At 38.5% G+C, this 17163-nt stretch overlaps 1 protein-coding gene across 2 annotated transcripts in view; it reads left to right on the top strand.

The window, feature by feature from the left end:
• Window positions 1-17163, top strand: part of EPSTI1 (epithelial stromal interaction 1) — a 98564-nt gene that overhangs the window by 62924 nt on the left and 18477 nt on the right. Inside the window, exon 8 of one of the 2 annotated variants that reach the window (XM_082675427.1) lies at window positions 1901-1981. The exons of the other annotated variant lie outside the window; for it this stretch is intronic. Coding sequence (XP_082531553.1) covers window positions 1901-1981 — 81 coding nt within the window. The remainder of the gene's footprint in view (window positions 1-1900; window positions 1982-17163) is intronic. 2 annotated transcript variants of the gene reach the window in all.

Here is a 17163-nt window from a genome sequence, read left to right as displayed (position 1 = left end):
ACTAGGCTATAAGCACTTGAGGTCTGGGGTCATGTCTGACCACAGTGCTTGTGCACAGGAGGCTGAAATATTGCTTATTGAATTAATATATTATAAGCATAGCTTGTGGGGGAGGATGACTAAAAGTGTATATTTTAGCTGAATAACAAAAAATTTATTATTAATATGTTAAATCAATATTTTATGATAGAAAAATAATGTGAATATGACATAGGAATTTCTGGGACTTAGAACTAAGCAAAATAGTGATCAAAAGTTTTTTTCCCCCATTTTTGAACAGAAACTTCCTGTCCTGCCCAGGGATCACAGCAAGCATTAGGACTGCAAGTAACTTTGAACTCTTTGTAGTTGAGATGCCATGTGACTTCCTAGTTTCTGTGGCCTTTTCATTGACACTTTATGTGTCTAACCATTTTCTTTTCTGACTCAAAAACTAGGACCCATATTTTGATAAAAGAACAGCAAAGTGGTTAACTTTAAAAGAAAGGTGTACAAATAGGTTCCTCAATAAAGTCATCATATCTGCTTTAACTATCTTACCCCTCCTTTTAGTCCCTTGAATATAAGATGTGCCCCCGGCCCCCTTCCCACCTTTCAGATCTTGTGTGGGATATTTGTGATAAAAACTAGCCTTCTCTAATATAAAAAGAAGGGGTCATTGGAGAATGACTCCCCCTCCTTTATATCTTATCACAGTCCCCTTGTTTTCAGAATATGGATACAACAAAGTCCTAGGATATGTGTGCCTGTCTAATGTAGCAGGGTTTGGATATATGTGGGCTTTCTGAACACATCTGGAGCTCCACCTTCCTAATGGGTAGTGCTATAGCTGATACAATTCAGAGAGCCTCTCTCCCTTTCTGGCAAGTGCTTCTTATTATTTGATGGAATATGGGTTTTATAGTGACAGAAATGGGGGAATGAGTTAAGAAGTGCTTGAGAAAAATTATGGCAAGAGAAGAGGGGGGATCAGGCTACATAAACTTTATGGATTATTAGTCCAAAGAACTAGGCCTGAAATATGTCACCTGCTGCCGTGATGCTGCTGGTAGTTTTATGAGAACAATGGATTTCCTGCGCATTAGCTTGTCAGGCTGGCCTCTCTGCCTTACAGAGGGTGGGCTACAAATCAATGTGAGGGAGAGAAAGTGACATGAACAGATAGGATACTTGAAATCTCATAAATTCCAGCACACGTGGTCTCTGCGCCCATGGGGGGAACACTGACGTGGAGGGTCACTGGGACTGAAGGACATCTTACCGTGTGTGCTGGCTCTTCCGAGGTTCCCCCTTGAGGTCCTAATTCAGCCAGAAATGATGGCTCCTGTGCTCCTGAACAGGCTTTGCTACCCCTCTCAGGAAGAGAAGTGAACTTCAGGTACAGATTAGGGACGCAAAGACCTAGAGAGAAAGGCATCTCTGGGATTACATGGTATCAATCAGCAGCTGACACGCTCTTTAACGGGATAGCGTTAATGAGCAGTAGACACGTCAGTGCTTCTGTAGTCAGTGTCACCATTGCTTGCCTCTGATATTTAACAGCTAGTTGGAATATTCTTGAAAAATATATTTAGCTTTCCTCTGATTCAAATCCTTCTCATTAGAAAGAATAAACTATGTCGATTATCTCTGAGGGGATATTTTTAAAGCTTAATGAAACAAACATTTAGATCATCCTTTAAAATGTGCTGATGACTGTGCTTATACTCACCTTCTTTTTGTATATCCCAAGGGGCATCTGCAGACATATGCATAAATCACTCAGTAAGCAACTGTATGTGGAGAGCTTACTACATGCTTAGTATGAGGTTAATTTGTTAGAACCAGACCCATGATAGGCAGACCAGTACACTGTTGTGATGCTTTTTTCCCATGATTTTTTTTTCCTATACCATTACAGGCCAGAAGACAGGCTTCTATGGATTCTATAAGGGAAGGAACTAAAAAATTGCAAAAGATGAAGGACGAACATAGCCAGAAGGTATTCAAAGACCCAATTAGCCACTGCTAATTATTTGCTTGGGGTACTAGATAATTTTGAAGGGTTTCGGAACAGAAATTCTTACATACATGAAAATTCCGAAAAAAAAAAAAAAACCACAGGTGTTAAAAATGGTGAGATGTGAATGTGTTTTAAGAGTATGGTGGTGCGGTGGCTCCTTCTGGTCAAAACTCTCGTGATACTTAGCCTCATAGGGGCTACAGTGTGTCTGCTGTAGTTGGAGCCAGCATCTCATGGAGAGGATGATAGAACACTTGGGAACTTACGATCTACAAAACATAACCAATGCCACTGCCATTTTTTAAACCAAAGATATATGATATTGCAAATAGTGTCCAGAGACTACTATAATGCATAACAAACAAAGCAGGCATACAAAATCATGAAACTGGCTTAAATGTTCATCTAAAAATATACATAGAATGAAAAGTAAGGATACTCTACACGTATACACATATGTGAGGCATTCCAAACAAAACATAAAATTCCAAATAAAGCGAGCAAGAGAAATCAGTGAAATGAATACAGAACCTCCTAAGAAAAGTACTTCAAGGGTAATCCTTATGAGAATATGAAATTTCTGGCATGTAACTAAAAACAGTGTTGTGACTTGATGGTCATACCTGCCTTGATACGTAGGCTCAGTGGTGCCAGAGGCTCCTCAACAAGGGCTGGGAGTGATGGGGAAGATGGGAGTCAGCTCCAAGGGGCCACTTCATTCCAGGTCCTTTAAAAGAGCAAAATAAATTATTCAGCCAGTTGAAGCCCATTATATTCCCCATCATTTTTATTTTCCAGCTTTTTTCTTGCTGTGTTTATGGTGATATCCTGTCATTTCTTCCAGAATATCTTTTTTTAAAAAATAAATTTATTTATTTTTTTATTTTTGGCTGTGCTGGGTCTTTGTTGCTGTGCACGGGCTTTCTCTAGTTGTGGTGAGCGGGGGCTACTCTTCGTTGCGGTGCGCGGGCTTCTCATTGTGGTGGCTTCTCTTGTTGTGGAGCACAGGCTTTAGGTGTGCGGGCTTCAGTAGTTGTGGCACATGGGCTCAGTAATTGTGGCTCGCGGGCTCCAGAGCACAGGCTCAGTAGTTGTGGCACACGAGCTTAGCTGCTCCATGGCATGTGGGATCTTCCCGGGCCAGGGATCGAACCCGTGTCCCCTATATTGGCAGGCGGATTCTTAACCATGGTGGCACCAGGGAAGCCCTCTTCCAGAATGTCTCTTAAATCTGTTTCTTCAATTATACAATTAACAGAATTCTAACTCCCATTCTGAGTTCCTCGATTTCGTTTAATTTGTTTTTTTTCCATTATGTCTTTGTTGCACAAGGTAACTTATTATAGCAATTGTGGGTGGAAATCATATTACAAAATATGTACTAATTGTCGTTGCTCTAATTTGACCCTTTTTTTTTTTTTTTTTTGCCGTACGCGGGCCTCTCACTGTTGCGGCCTCTCCCATTGTGGAGCATAGGCTCCGGACGCGCAGGCTCAGCGGCCATGGCTCACGGGCCCAGCTGCTCCGCGGCATGTGGGATCTTCCCAGACCGGGGCACGATTTCGTGTCCCCTGCATCAGCAGGCGGACTCTCAACCACTGCGCCACCAGGGAAGCCCAATTTGACCCTTTTGAGTGCTACCCTCCTCCCAAAAGTGGCCAACTTCTTACTCTTTCATAATTTCATCCAGCATATGATATAAATGACTGTGTCGCTGAGCTGTATTGTGCATAGTACGTAGTAATTAAATTGTTGAAAGAAATAATGTAAGTTGCCAATTTAGTTATTAAGCTACTATATAAACAATAAAGAAACCATGAAACATTTTTATCCCTTGGTGTTTAACAATTTTTTTTTCTTCTGACAAAGGCCTCATATTGAAATCCACAATTAAAGAAGCAATGTTATAGTAAGATTCTAGTAATTAGCATGTGGAAACTAAATCTGGTATACACTCATGTTGTATTTTCAGTAATGTCTGTTAAATCACATGAAGTGTTTCTGTGATCTTTTAATTTATTCCTAGGTCCTGAGGGACTTAGATACTGAGGGGAGTGTTGTGAAATCATTGTAGATACGATTTACTTTAAAATAACTTTTAGTGAGTTTTAAATAGTATTTTATAAAGTTTGGTGTATATATTCAGAATGTGAAAACCATTAAAAGTAGAACATTTTATAAAGAGAATGCTCAACAGATTAGAAAATCAGATCTGGGATTTAATTTTCAGGTTGAGCAGTTACTTTAGACAGTGAAAATTAAGCTTTTTATTTCTTAATCTTGTTTTTCTTCTGGAGTTAGACAAATATTGATACATACCTATTTTCTGGTTATTGATTAAACATTTTTTTTACATAAATTATTTCCCTTTACTTACTGAAGCTTTCAGTAAAATGAAGTGCGAGCGTATAGATAATTCATCACTAGGGACTTCAATAAGGGTAGAATATATAAGGATATTTACCTTGGTTTTGCTTCTCTCCCTTTTTGCTCAGTCTGTCATTGTTGGAAAATGTCCCCTGGAGGCATTTCCTGGCTGGTAGAGTCTGTTACTCCTTATCACTTCAATGGTTTACCTTAAGACAACGAGAAGAATCATGTTTATGGTAGGAAGATACAGAAAATAACACATTCGAATAAACCTACCTAGGGAAACAAAAGACCTGTATGCAGAAAACTATAAGACACTGATGAAAGAAATTAAAGATGATACCAACAGATGGAGAGATATATACCATGTTCTTGGATTGGAAGAATCAATATTGTGAAAATGACTACACTACCAAAAGCAATCTACAGATTCAATGCAATCCGTATCAAATTACCACTGGCATTTTTTACAGAACTAGAACAAAAATCTTAAAATTTGTATGGAGACACATAAGATCCCAAATAGCCAAAGCAGTCTTGAGGGAAAAAAACGGAGCTGGAGGAATCAGACTCCCTGACTTCAGACTATACTGCAAAGCTACAGTAATCAAGACAATATGCTACTGGCACAAAAACAGAAATATAGATCAATGGAACAAGATAGAAAGCCCAGAGATAAACGCACGCACCTGTGGTCAACTAATCTATGACAAAGGAGGCAAGGATATACAATGGAGAAAAGATAGTCTCTTCAATAAGTGGTGCTGGGAAAACTGGACAGCTACATATAAAAGAATGAAGTTAGAACACTCCCTAACACCATACACAAAAATAAACTTAAAATGGGTTAAAAACCTAAATGTAAGACCAGACACTATCAAACTCTTAGAGGAAAACATAGGCAGAACACTCTATGACATAAATCACAGCAAGATCTTTTCTGATCCACATCCTAGATTAATGGAAATAAAAGCAAAAATAAACAAATGGGACCTAATGAAACTTCAGAGCTTTTGCACAGCAAAGGAAACCATAAATAAGACGAAAAGACAATCTTCAGAATGGGAGAAAATATTTGGAAATGAATCAATGGACAAAGGATTAATTTCCAAAATATATAAACAGCTCATGCAGCTCAATATTAAAAAAAAAAAAAAAACTCAATCCAAAAATGGGCAGAAGACCTAAATAGACATTTCTCCAAAGAAGACATACAGATGGCCAAGAAGCACATGAAAAGCTGCTCCACATCACTAATTATTAGAGAAATGCAAATCAAAACTACAGTGAGGTATCACACCAGTTAGAATGGGCATCATCAGAAAATCTACAAACAACAAATGCTGGAGAGGGTGTGGAGGAAAGGGAACCCTCTTGCACTGTTGGTGGGCATGTAAATTGATACAGCCACTATGGAGAACAGTACGGAGGTTCCTTAAAAAAGTAAAAACAGAATTACCATATGATCCAGCAATCCTACTACTGGGCGTATACCCAGAGAAAACAATAATTCAAAAAGACACATGCACCCCAGTGTTCACTGCAGCACTATGTACAACAGCCAGGTCATGGAAGCAACCTAAATGCCCATCGACAGATGAATGGATAAAGAAGTTGTGGTACATATATACAATGGAATATTATGCAGCCATAAAAAGGAATGAAATTAGGTCATTTGTTGAGACGTGGATGGATCTAGAGACTGTCATACAGAGTGAAGTAAGTTAGAAAGAGAAAAGCAAATATCGTATATTAACGCATATATGTGGAACCTAGAAAAATGGTACAGATGAACCGGTTTGCAGGGCAGAAATAGAGACACAGATGTAGAGAACCAACGTATGGACACCAAGTGGGGAAAGCCGTGGGGGGGGGGGTGGGCATGGTGGTGTGATGAATTGTGCAATTGGGATTGACATGTATACACAGATGTGTATAAAATTGATGACTAATAAGAACCTGCTGTATAAAAAGTAAATAAAACAAAATTCAAAAAAAAGAATCACGTTTATGGTAGGAAGATACAGAAAATAACACATTTGTATCATTGCATCTATTCATGTGTTTGTTCATTCCATTCATTCAACAAGTATTTATTGAACACCTACTGTGGAGTTGGAGAGTAGATTCTCTAGGTTAAGTTGAGGTGACAGCACATTGATCCTGCCCTGTATGTCCCTGACTTTCACATTCTTACATTACTCTGGTCTCTGGTGACAGTAGGTTCTTCCTTAAGTTTAACTTCTCAGTATTTTACATTTGATTCAATTCCCTCTTCTAGAAATTTAGTTACAATTCCTTTTCCAAACTATACCTTCAGTATATTCTTCTCCACTGACTACTACATTTTTTGTCAACAAACATGCTGACTCTTGCCATTGTAAATAAAGCAGCCAACCAACTCCTTCCTTGATTCTGCTATCCTCAGAGCTAACACCTTTTCTGCTTCTACCAAAACAAACAAACAAAAAGGACAAAGGTAATATTACTGTAATCATACCTTTATTGCCCACTTTGTCCTTAATGCTTTATGTTCTGGTTTATATTCATAAATGTTCTTACTGAAACTGCTCTCTAAAGGTAAAATCCCTTCAGAACATTCAATGCAGTGGTCTTTTTGCAATCCCTCTATCCCTGTAACTCTGACATTATTTAACACCATATAAAGCTTTCCTTTTCTGGCTTTTTTTTTTTTTTTTTTTGGTACGCGGGCCTCTCACTGCTGTGGTCTCTCCCATTGCGGAGTACAGGCTCCGGATGCACAAGATCAGCAGCCATGGCTCATGGGCCCAGCCGCTCCGTGGCACGTGGGATCTTCCCAGACCGGGGCACGAACCTGTGTCCCCTGCATCGGCAGGCAGACTCTCAACCACTGCGCCACCAGGGAAGCCCTTTTTTTTTTTTCACTTTATTATTCTGGTTGATCTATCTCAGAGTAATCCATCCCAGTATTCATCCATCCATCCATCCTGTCAACAAACATGTATTGAGCTCCTATTATGTACTGAGCCTTCTGCAAGATGCTGGAGCTCCAATTAGAAACAGGATAGACAAGGTCCCTGCTCTCCTGAATTTTACTTTTTCATGGAGAAGATGGACAAAAGGAGACAAAAAACATTGCACTTTTGTTTTATAGTGATTAATCATTTGGTAGTAATTAATGCTATACAAGAAAAAATTGTGTGTTGTGATAACTTGAGTGGTGTATAAAATACTGTCGATTGCCTAATTCTCTCCTAAAACCTTGTTTTTTTCCTTCATGTATTCATCCTACTTACCATGGCCTGTGTTTCCAAGAAGTCAGAAGAAATCAGTCAAGGGATCCATTTGCAAATGGTCTAACTGATCATGGAAATTCTAGTCTCCTTAACTATGATTGGTTCAGCCATTGATATGGGAAGTAGTTCCAACCAATGAGACTTATGAGAAGCCTACCTTTTAGTACAGATTTTGATTAATATGTAATATACTACTCTTCCCATTTAGTGATTTTTAGCTTTATGTTTTTGGTCTTTTAATTTTGTCTGATTCTAATATATTTTTCTGCCATCCTTCTTGTTAGAATTTATGGGGCAATTTCTTTTTCCATCACTTAACCCCTGTGTGTCACTTGGCTTAAATTAGATTTCTAGTGACAAAAATGGCTGATTTTCATTTTACCCAATTTCGTGGTCTCTTTTAATATATTCTCATTTATTGTGATTGCTAGTGTATTTGCACATATTCTTGCTACATAATTTACTTTTTTTCCCTAATATCTGTATCGGAGTATAATTACTTTACAGTGTTAGTTTCTGCTGTATAACAAAGTGAATCAGCTGTATGCATACGTATATCCCCATATCCCCTCCCTCTTGCGTCTCCCTCCCACCCTCCTTATCCCACCTCTCTAGGTGGTCGCAAAGCACTGAGCTGATCTCCCTGTGCTATGCAGCTGCTTCCCACTAGCTATTTTACGTTTGGTAGTGTACATATGTCCATGCCACTCTCTCACTTCGTCTCAGCTTACCCTTCCCCCTTCCTGTGTCCTCAAGTCCATTCTCTACGTCTGTGTCTTATTCCTGTCCTGCCCCTAGGTTCATCAGAACCATTTTTTTTTTTTTAGATTCCATATATATGTGTTAGCATACGGTATTTGTTTTTCTCTTTCTGACTTACTTCACTCTGTATGACAGACTCTATGACTTCTTTATATGGCTGAGTAATATTCCATTATATATATGTGTGCCACACTTCTTTATCCATTCATCTGTCGATGGACTCTTAGGTTGCTTCCATGTCCTGGCTATTGTAAATAGTGATGCAGTGAACATTGTGGTACATGACTGTTTTTGAATTATGGTTTTCTCAGTGTATATGCCCAGTAGTGGGACTGCTGGGTCATATGGTAGTTCTATCTTTAGTTTATTAAGAAACCTTCATAATTTTCTCCATAGTGGCTGTATCAGTTTCCACGAAAGGTGCAAGAGGGTTCCCTTTCCTCCACACGCTCTCCAGCATTTATAGTTTGTAGATTTTTTGATGATGGCCATTCTCACCGGTGTGAGGTGATACCTCATTGTAGTTTTGATTTGCATTTCTCTAATGATTAGTGATGTTGAGCATCTTTTCATGAGTGAGTTGGCAATCTGTATATCTTCTGTGGAGAAATGTCTGTTTAGGTCTTCTGCCCATTTTTGGATTGGGTTGTTTGTTTTTTTGATACTGAGCTGCATGAGCTGTGTGTGTATTTTGGAGATTAATTCTTTGTCAGTTGCTTCGTTTGCAAATATTTTCTCCCATTCCGGGGATTGTCTTTTTGTCTTTTTTATGGTTTCCTTTGCCGTGCAAAAGCTTTGAAGTTTCGTTAGGTCCCATTTGTTTATATTTGTTTTTATTTCTATTTCTCTAGGAGGTGGGTCAAAAAGGATCTTGCTGTGATTTATGTCATAGAGTGTTTTGCCTATGTTTTCCTCTAAGAGTTTTATAGTGCCTGGCCTTACATTTATAGTGTTATAGTTTTATATATTTATAGTGTTATAGTGTTATAGTTTTATAGTGCCTGGCCTTACATTTATAGTTTTATAGTGCCTGGCCTTGCATCCCATAGGGTTTGGATCATCGTGTTTTCATTGTCATTTGTTTCTAGGTATTTTTGATTTCCTCTTTGATTTCTTCAGTGATCTCTTGGTTATTTAGTAGCGTATTGCTTGGCCTCCATGTGTTTGTACTTTTTACAATTTTTTTCCTGTAATTGATATCTAGTCTTATAGAGTTGTGGTCGGAAAAGTTACTTGACACGATTTCAATTTTCTTAAATTTAACAAGGCTTGATTTGTGACCCAAGATATGGTCTATCCTGGAGAATGTTCCATGAGCACTTGAGAAGAAAGTGTATTCTGTTGTTTTTGGATGGAATGTCCTATAAATATCAATTAAGTGCATCTTGTTTAATGTGTCATTTGAAGCTTGTGTTTCCTGTGTTTTTTTCATTTTGGATGATATGTCCATTGGCGAAAGTCGGGTGTTAAAGTCCCTTACTACGCTTGTGTTACTATCGATTTCCCCTTCTATGGCTGTTAGCATCTGCCTTATGTATTGAGGTGGTCCCATGTTGGGTACATAAATATTTACAATTTTTCTATCTTCTTCTTGGATTGATCCGTTGTTCATTATGTAATGTCCCTGTTTGTCTCTTGTAATAGTCTTTATTTTAAAGTCTATTTTGTCTGATATGAGAATTGCTACTCCAGCTTTCTTTTGATTTCCATTTGTATGGAATATCTTTTTCCATCCCCTCACTTTCAGTCTGTATGTGTCCCTGGGTCTGAAGTGGGTAGACAGCATATGTATGGGTCTTGTTTATGTATCCATTCAGCCAGTCTATGTCTTTTGGTTGGTGCTTTTAATCCATTTACATTTAAGGTCATTATCCATATGTATGTTCCTATTACCATTTTCTTAATTGCTTTGGGTTTGTTTTTGTACGTCTTTTCCTTCTCTTGTGTTTCTTGCCTAGAGAAGTTCCTTTAGCATTTGTTGTAAAGCTGGTTTGGTGGTGCTGAATTCTCTTAGCTTTTGCTCGTCTGTAAAGGTTTTAATATCTCTGTATAATCTGGATGAGATCCTTTCTGGGTAAGGTAATCTTGGTTGTTGGTTCTTCCCTTTCATCACTTTAAATATGTCCTGCCAGTCCCTTCTGGCTTGCAGAGTTTCTGCTGAAAGTTCAGCTGTTAAGCTTATGGGGATTCCCGTGTATGTTATTTGTTGCTTTTCCCTTGCTGCTTTTAACATTTTTTCTTTGTATTTAATTTTTGATAGTTTGATTAATATGTGTCTCAGTGTGTGTCTCTTTGGGTTTATCCTTATGGAACTCTCTGCGCTTCCTGAAATTGAGTATTTACTTTTCCACGTTGGGGAAGTTTTTGACTATAACTCTTCAAATATATTCTCAGACCCTTTCTTTTTGTCTTCTTCTTCTGGGACCCCTATAATTTGAATGTTGGTGTGTTTAATGTTGTCCCAGAGGTCTCTGAGACTGTCCTCAATTCTTTTCATTCTTTTTTTTTTTTAATTCTGCTGGAATTTATTTCCACCCTTTTATCTTCCAGGTCACTTATCCATTCTTCTGCCTCAGTTATTCTGTTATTGATTCCTTCTAGGGTATTTTTAATTTCAGTTATTGTGTTGTTCATCACTGTTTGTTTGCTTTTTAGTTCTTCTAGATCCTCATTAAATGTTTCTTATATTTTCTCCATTATGTTTCCGAGATTTGGATCATCTTTACTATCATTACTCTGAATTCTTTTTCAGGTAGCTTGTCTGTTCGTCTTCATTTATTTGGTCTTGTAGGTTTTTACCTTGCTTCTTCTTCTGTAATGTATCATTTTGTCATTTCATTTTTTTTTCTTTTGATCGTTGATGCAGTATGCCTGTCTTTCTGGTTGTTTGGCCTGAGACGTCCAGCATTGGAGTTTGCAGGCAGTTGGATAGAGCTGGGTCTTGGTGCTGAGATGAGGACCTCCAGGAAGCCTCACTCTGGTGGATATTCCATGATTTCTGAGGTTCTCTGTTAGTCCAGCAATTTGGACTTGGAGCTCCCACCACAGGATCTTGGGCCCGACCTCAGGCCTGGGAACCAAGATCCTGCAAGCTTCATGGCATGGTAAAAAAAATAATAATAATAAGGAAGGAAGAAAGAAAAAAGGAGCAGTACAATATCAAAGAATTAAAATACAAAATAAAATTAGAAAGATAAAAAATATGTTAGGAAAAATAAAACTATAATTGAAACAACTGCAACAAGGTAAAATAAAACCACAACAGAAAAAAGAAAAAAAAAAAACGGGGGAGGAAAAACACGCCAAAAGGAGAGCACAATAACAAAGTATAAAGAATTAAATAAAATTAGAGAAGTAAAAGATTTATTAGGAAAAATAAAAATATAAAAGAATCAACAACAATGAATCAACAAGGTAAAACAGAACCCCAATGTAAAAGAGGGAATAAAATAAAAGAAGCCTTGGCTATTGGTGTGGAGTTTAGCGGGGGTGGAACTTAGGCAAGGGTGCAGTTTAGGGTGGGGTGGGACCTAGGTAGGTGGGGCGTGACGTTTTAGCGGGGGGCAGGGCCTAGTCGGGGTGATGTTGAAGCATGGGGCAGGGCCTCTGCTTAGGACCTGCACGTAAGGGGAAAGGCCAGATGTCGAAAGGAGGGCCTCTGGAGTGTGGAGTTCCGGAGTTTGGAGGTAGGGCGCTGAGTGAGGTTGTGTGGGTGGGGTTTAGCCCCAGCGCATTGGAGGGGGTCTCAGAGGGGGTCTCCAGTTGTAGAGGTGGGGCCCTGGGTGGGGGTGTAGGGGTGGGGCTTGGGCTCTGCGGGGCAGGAGGGAGGCTCTGAGGGCAGAGGATTAGGCCTGGGAGTCCAACAGTCTTCCCGGTGACTAATGGATAGGGAAAGCATTGCCCCCATTCCCTTCTGTTCCTTCATGCCCCTCCCCTACCATGTCCCCCAGGGTCTCCCCGTCACTGCTGGATCCCTAACCATGGGTGGGTCCCGCTGGGTGCAGGAACTCCTCCTCTCCCCCTAACCACCCCTCAGGGGTGTTGGTCCTGGAGGTCCGGCCTTTACTTTTGCTCCCCCTTCCTTCCCTCAGGATCCATGCAGCTGGAAGAGGCATAGGTGGGCAGAGGATCAGGCCCAGGATCTCAGCAGGTTCCTGGGGGCCCAAATGGGCAGTGGAAACCTGGCCACACTCCCTTTTGATCCTCTGCCCTCCCAATGGTTCCCCAATTTGCCCCTTTGGGTGTGGGATGCCTTTCCCTCCCCCAGCCGCCCCTCAGGGCCACCAGTCCCATCCCACCTCCACTTCTCCTCCCCCTTCACTCCCCCCATGCCCCACATCCTACCCGGTTGCTGGGGGTTCCTCCCGTCCCCTTAGATGTCCGTGGTCCCCCACTGGTGCCTGGTAGGTGCCCTAGTTGTGAGAAGATGCGAATACTGCATCCTCCTAGTACGCCATCTTGACTCTGCCCCTCCTACATAATTTACTTTTTAACTACATTTTCTTTCATGCTTTCTGTTTTTTATTTTCTTGACTCAGAATTTTCTGTTCCATTTATTTATTTTTCCTCTTTTCTCTCCTCTCCTTTACTCCCCATCATAAGAAATTTCACAGTGTTTTTGTTTTAAATTTTGTATGACCTTTGGTTGGCCTACTTAAGCTCAAAATATAAATCTCACTCCAGTTCAGGGAAATTTCTATTTTCCTTTCACATTTCTTCCCCTGTATTGTCTCTTCTGTCCATTTCTGGGTTATGTATCAAGTGGCTTTCGGAAATTCTGTATCTGTTCTCTATCTCTCTTAGTTGTTTTTCTTATACTTCCTGTCTCTTTGGCCTTTTCCGTTGCATTCTGAAGGAAACCTTGAGCTAGGTCATCCTGTTCACTGCGTTACTTCATGAGTGTCCATTCTGCTTACTTGGCACATGCATCAAATCTGTTTATTTACCAAGGTTGCTGACTTACTTTTTCATAGCCACGTTCTGTTTTATAAGTGCAGTAGTCTTTCTGATCTCTTCATTGATGGTAATTATACAACCATTAAAATTTTCTATTTACTATTTTAGCAGTACTTTTTTTCCTTTCCATTTTAAGTTTTATCTCGTGTAGTTTTCTTTCTCGAATGTTTGGTGATTCTTGGTTATCTCCTCATGTTTCTTTGGGCACATGGCCAAGTGAGATATACAGGAGCCTGTCTTCTGTGTGTGGCAGCCTCTTGTTCTCCTGAAGTCAGCAGGTACTGGGACATTGTCCTGTTTCTCTGAGCTCAGACACCCTTCCTCCATTCACTGTTACCCAAGGGGCCGTGTCAGTGCTTGCTGCTATGCACACAGGCATGGCAGGGGAAGAGCCCACTGCCAAGCTCATCTCAGTGTAGTTCTCCGCAGATCTCCTTCAGAAACACAGCTAACTCAGCCCTGGTTTATCCTGCATGCTTGTTTCTCCATATAGCTTATTTTGTCTCCTTTCTACCTTCTAGGAATTCAAATTTTTTTTTCTGATAGGCTGAGTGCACTTACTGATTTTGCATGGTTATTGATTTTATATAGTCATTTGGAAAGTAAAAACAAACCAAAAAATGAGAACATACTTAAATTATTCAGTGACAGAGAAAATTATCATAGAATACACTAGAAATCGTGGTGAGAGCACTTTATGGGGAGTGCATTCAAAGCTGTACCCTGAGATGCTCTACTCAGAGGAAGAAAAATCATAACTTTAAATCCAATCAGTACTCAAAACAGAAATGAATTAAGTATCCAGCCTAAGAATTTAGAACAAGAACAATAAACTATACTGAAGGAAGTAATTAAGAACAGAGATTAATAACAAAACGTCAAGAAACAGCTGTTATAAAAATCCAACAGCTTGTTCTTTGATAAGGTCAACAAAATGAACAGATCTCTGGTAAGTCTAATGAAGAAAAGATTACACAACTGCCATTTCTACTGTTTCTACACAACAGTAGAAATGAGTGGCTAGAACCACAGTTTTAGAAAAGATTAAGTTTATATTACTATATATAATACTATGGTAATGAATACATGGATTAAGTGAATGGTTTTATGAGAAAATGTAAAACTCTAAAATGATTCAAAGAATTAAAATAAAGACAAATGAAGATGTGAGTGATTTCTAAAATTTTCTGAGAATTACTTCTCCCTAACAAGCTAAATGTGGATAATTTTCCAGGCAAGTTCATCAGAATTTTCAAGGAACAGATTGTTTTTCTATGTTCTACGAATTGTTTCAGAGAAAGGAAAAAGATGAAATAATTTAGAATTAATATTATTTAACTGTCATCCCCATGATGTCACAACCTGGTAACGGGAGAAGACACACAAACACACACACACACATACACACCCAGAGATTTATAGATATTAACATCTGAAAGAAAATTCTAACCTAATGGATTTTTTTTCTCTTAAATAATTTACCAAGACATAGTAAGGTTTTTTCTTTGAATGCAAAGATGACTAGCTGTATATTACAACTTTTTATATCATATCACTGCAGATATGATAGGTTGTGAGCGAAAAAGAATTTGACTACCTCTGTAGTTGTAAAAAATGGGCATTGGTAAGTTAAAATCTATCAATTAAAAACAACATAGTGAGCTAGAAATAAAATTTTTTCTCTTAAGATACATACAGTCTTCCAAAGCAATAACCAACATTAATGTCAGTGGTAAAATATTAGAACAGTGAACAACATAAGGGTATTTGCAACCCCTACCACTAACCAGTGTTGTTCTGCAAATTCTAACGTAGTGCTTCTCAATGTTATTTGAAGAAAAACTCTTTTTAGTGAAGGGGAAAAAACCTTCAGTTTTGCATGGAACAAGGTTTGGGACTTGTTTTAGTCAACTTGATAAGACAAAAATAAAAAAAGGAGTTTGTCTAATTATTGGAAATAAGTAATTTATAGATGACAGCAATCTGCCCATACAACCCAAGAGAGTCAACTGAAAAATACTTAGAACAAATGGAGTTAGAGTTGGTTATAAAACATTTATATAAGAATCAACAACTTCCTCAAATATTAGCAAAAAATTAATTAGAAAATAGGGGATAAAAAGATCTCATCAAAAAGCAACTATGGGGACTTCCCCGGTGTCACAGAGGTTAAGAATCCACTTGCCAATGCAGGGGACACGGCTTCGAGCCCTGGTTCGGGAAGATCCCACATGCCATGGAGCAACTAAGCCCGTGCGCCACATCTGCTGAAGCCTATGTGCTTAGAGCCTGTGCTCCGCAACAAGGGAAACCACTGCAATGAGAAACCCACGCACCACAACGAAGAGTAGCCCCTGCTCGCCACAACTAGAGAAAGCCCGTACACAGCAACAAAGACCAAATGCAGCCAAAAGTAAAATAAATAAATAAATAAAATTAAATAAAAAAAATTTAAAAAGCAACCATGTAAAAAATTGCTCAATCCCTAAAAAAAAAAGAACCCCCCAAAACCCCCCAAACCTAACCTCCCCCCCAGAAAACCTGAGAACTTTCCTGTGATCCATTAAAGTCAATTTGAATAAAGTAGAGATGGCTGATACCCCTTAGTGGTAAAATCAATACTGTAATAACTACAGTTCTATCCAAATTAATTAGTGAGTTAAATGGAATTCCAATAAATATCTCAATGGACTTTGATGTAGGTTGAAAAACTATATCTACACTTCAATTGGGAGAATAAGCACAATATTAAACAAGAATTTTTATAAAAATATGGATAATAATTTGTGTGTTTGCTGGGGCAAGGAGGGCTTACATTATTAGCTATTAAAAAACATTACAGACTCCCTTGTACTGCTGCTGGTAAAAGGGGAACTGAAGGGCTATCCGACGATACCAAATTCTAAAGACTTTCCTAAATATAAAAGTATTAGATCTAAAAGGTATACATCTATTCTGAGGAAATAATCAGAGATGCACACAAGTTGTTTATATAAGAGTGTTTATTTTTAAAATCATCCTAATGGAAAATTTGAAACAATTTATTCAGCAGTAGAGGATTTGAAGATTTTGAAGTTTGGAATACAGTGCATCAATTACTACTGTGTTTTAATGACGTAGGAATATGCTCACCTACGTGAAACTGAAAAAAGGCAAGATTATAAAATAGAGTCTGGGTGAGTTTAGAAGCCTACCTCTTCTTCTTATGGTACTTTGTGAGTGGATTATATCATCTCTCTAAACCTTATCTGTTATGGATGATAGTGATGTTATTTACCTAATGACATTGTTTCTAAGATTACGTGAGAGAGAGCACGTGGAGAGTTTATCCTATTGCCTGGCATGTGGAAGCCTGTAAATGTGACTCGAGGTGTTGATAAGCGGTTATAATTTCTGTATGTATGTAAATCAAGAAATGAGGGAAATATACTGACATGTTAAAGGAGCTTATCTCTGGGTAGAGGGTTTTAATGAGTGATTATTATGTTTTCCTTCATAGTTTTCGTATTTTCTACATTTTCGACAATATATAAGTAAATTTTATGACAAAGAAATTTTTTTAAGTTAGAAAGAAATATAATTTCTTAAAAAATTTCTTAAGTTAGAAGAAATTTAATAGGAAGTATTTATGGGTGGGAGATAGAGAGCTGTGTGATTCAATGACTATTGTAGCTGAAAGTCTACAATAGTAGACTTTTCAGAAAGCTGAAAGTTTCTTTATATTAAAATGATAGAATTAACAATAACTAGAAAGAAAGGAGTACACATTATTAATGCTATATTTTCACTCTCCTA

Source organism: Grampus griseus, assembly GCF_964374135.1.
Source record: "Grampus griseus genome assembly, chromosome: 18".
In the NCBI taxonomy this organism is placed as follows: Eukaryota; Metazoa; Chordata; class Mammalia; order Artiodactyla; family Delphinidae; genus Grampus; species Grampus griseus.
This window is presented reverse-complemented; position numbering and strand designations above follow the sequence as displayed.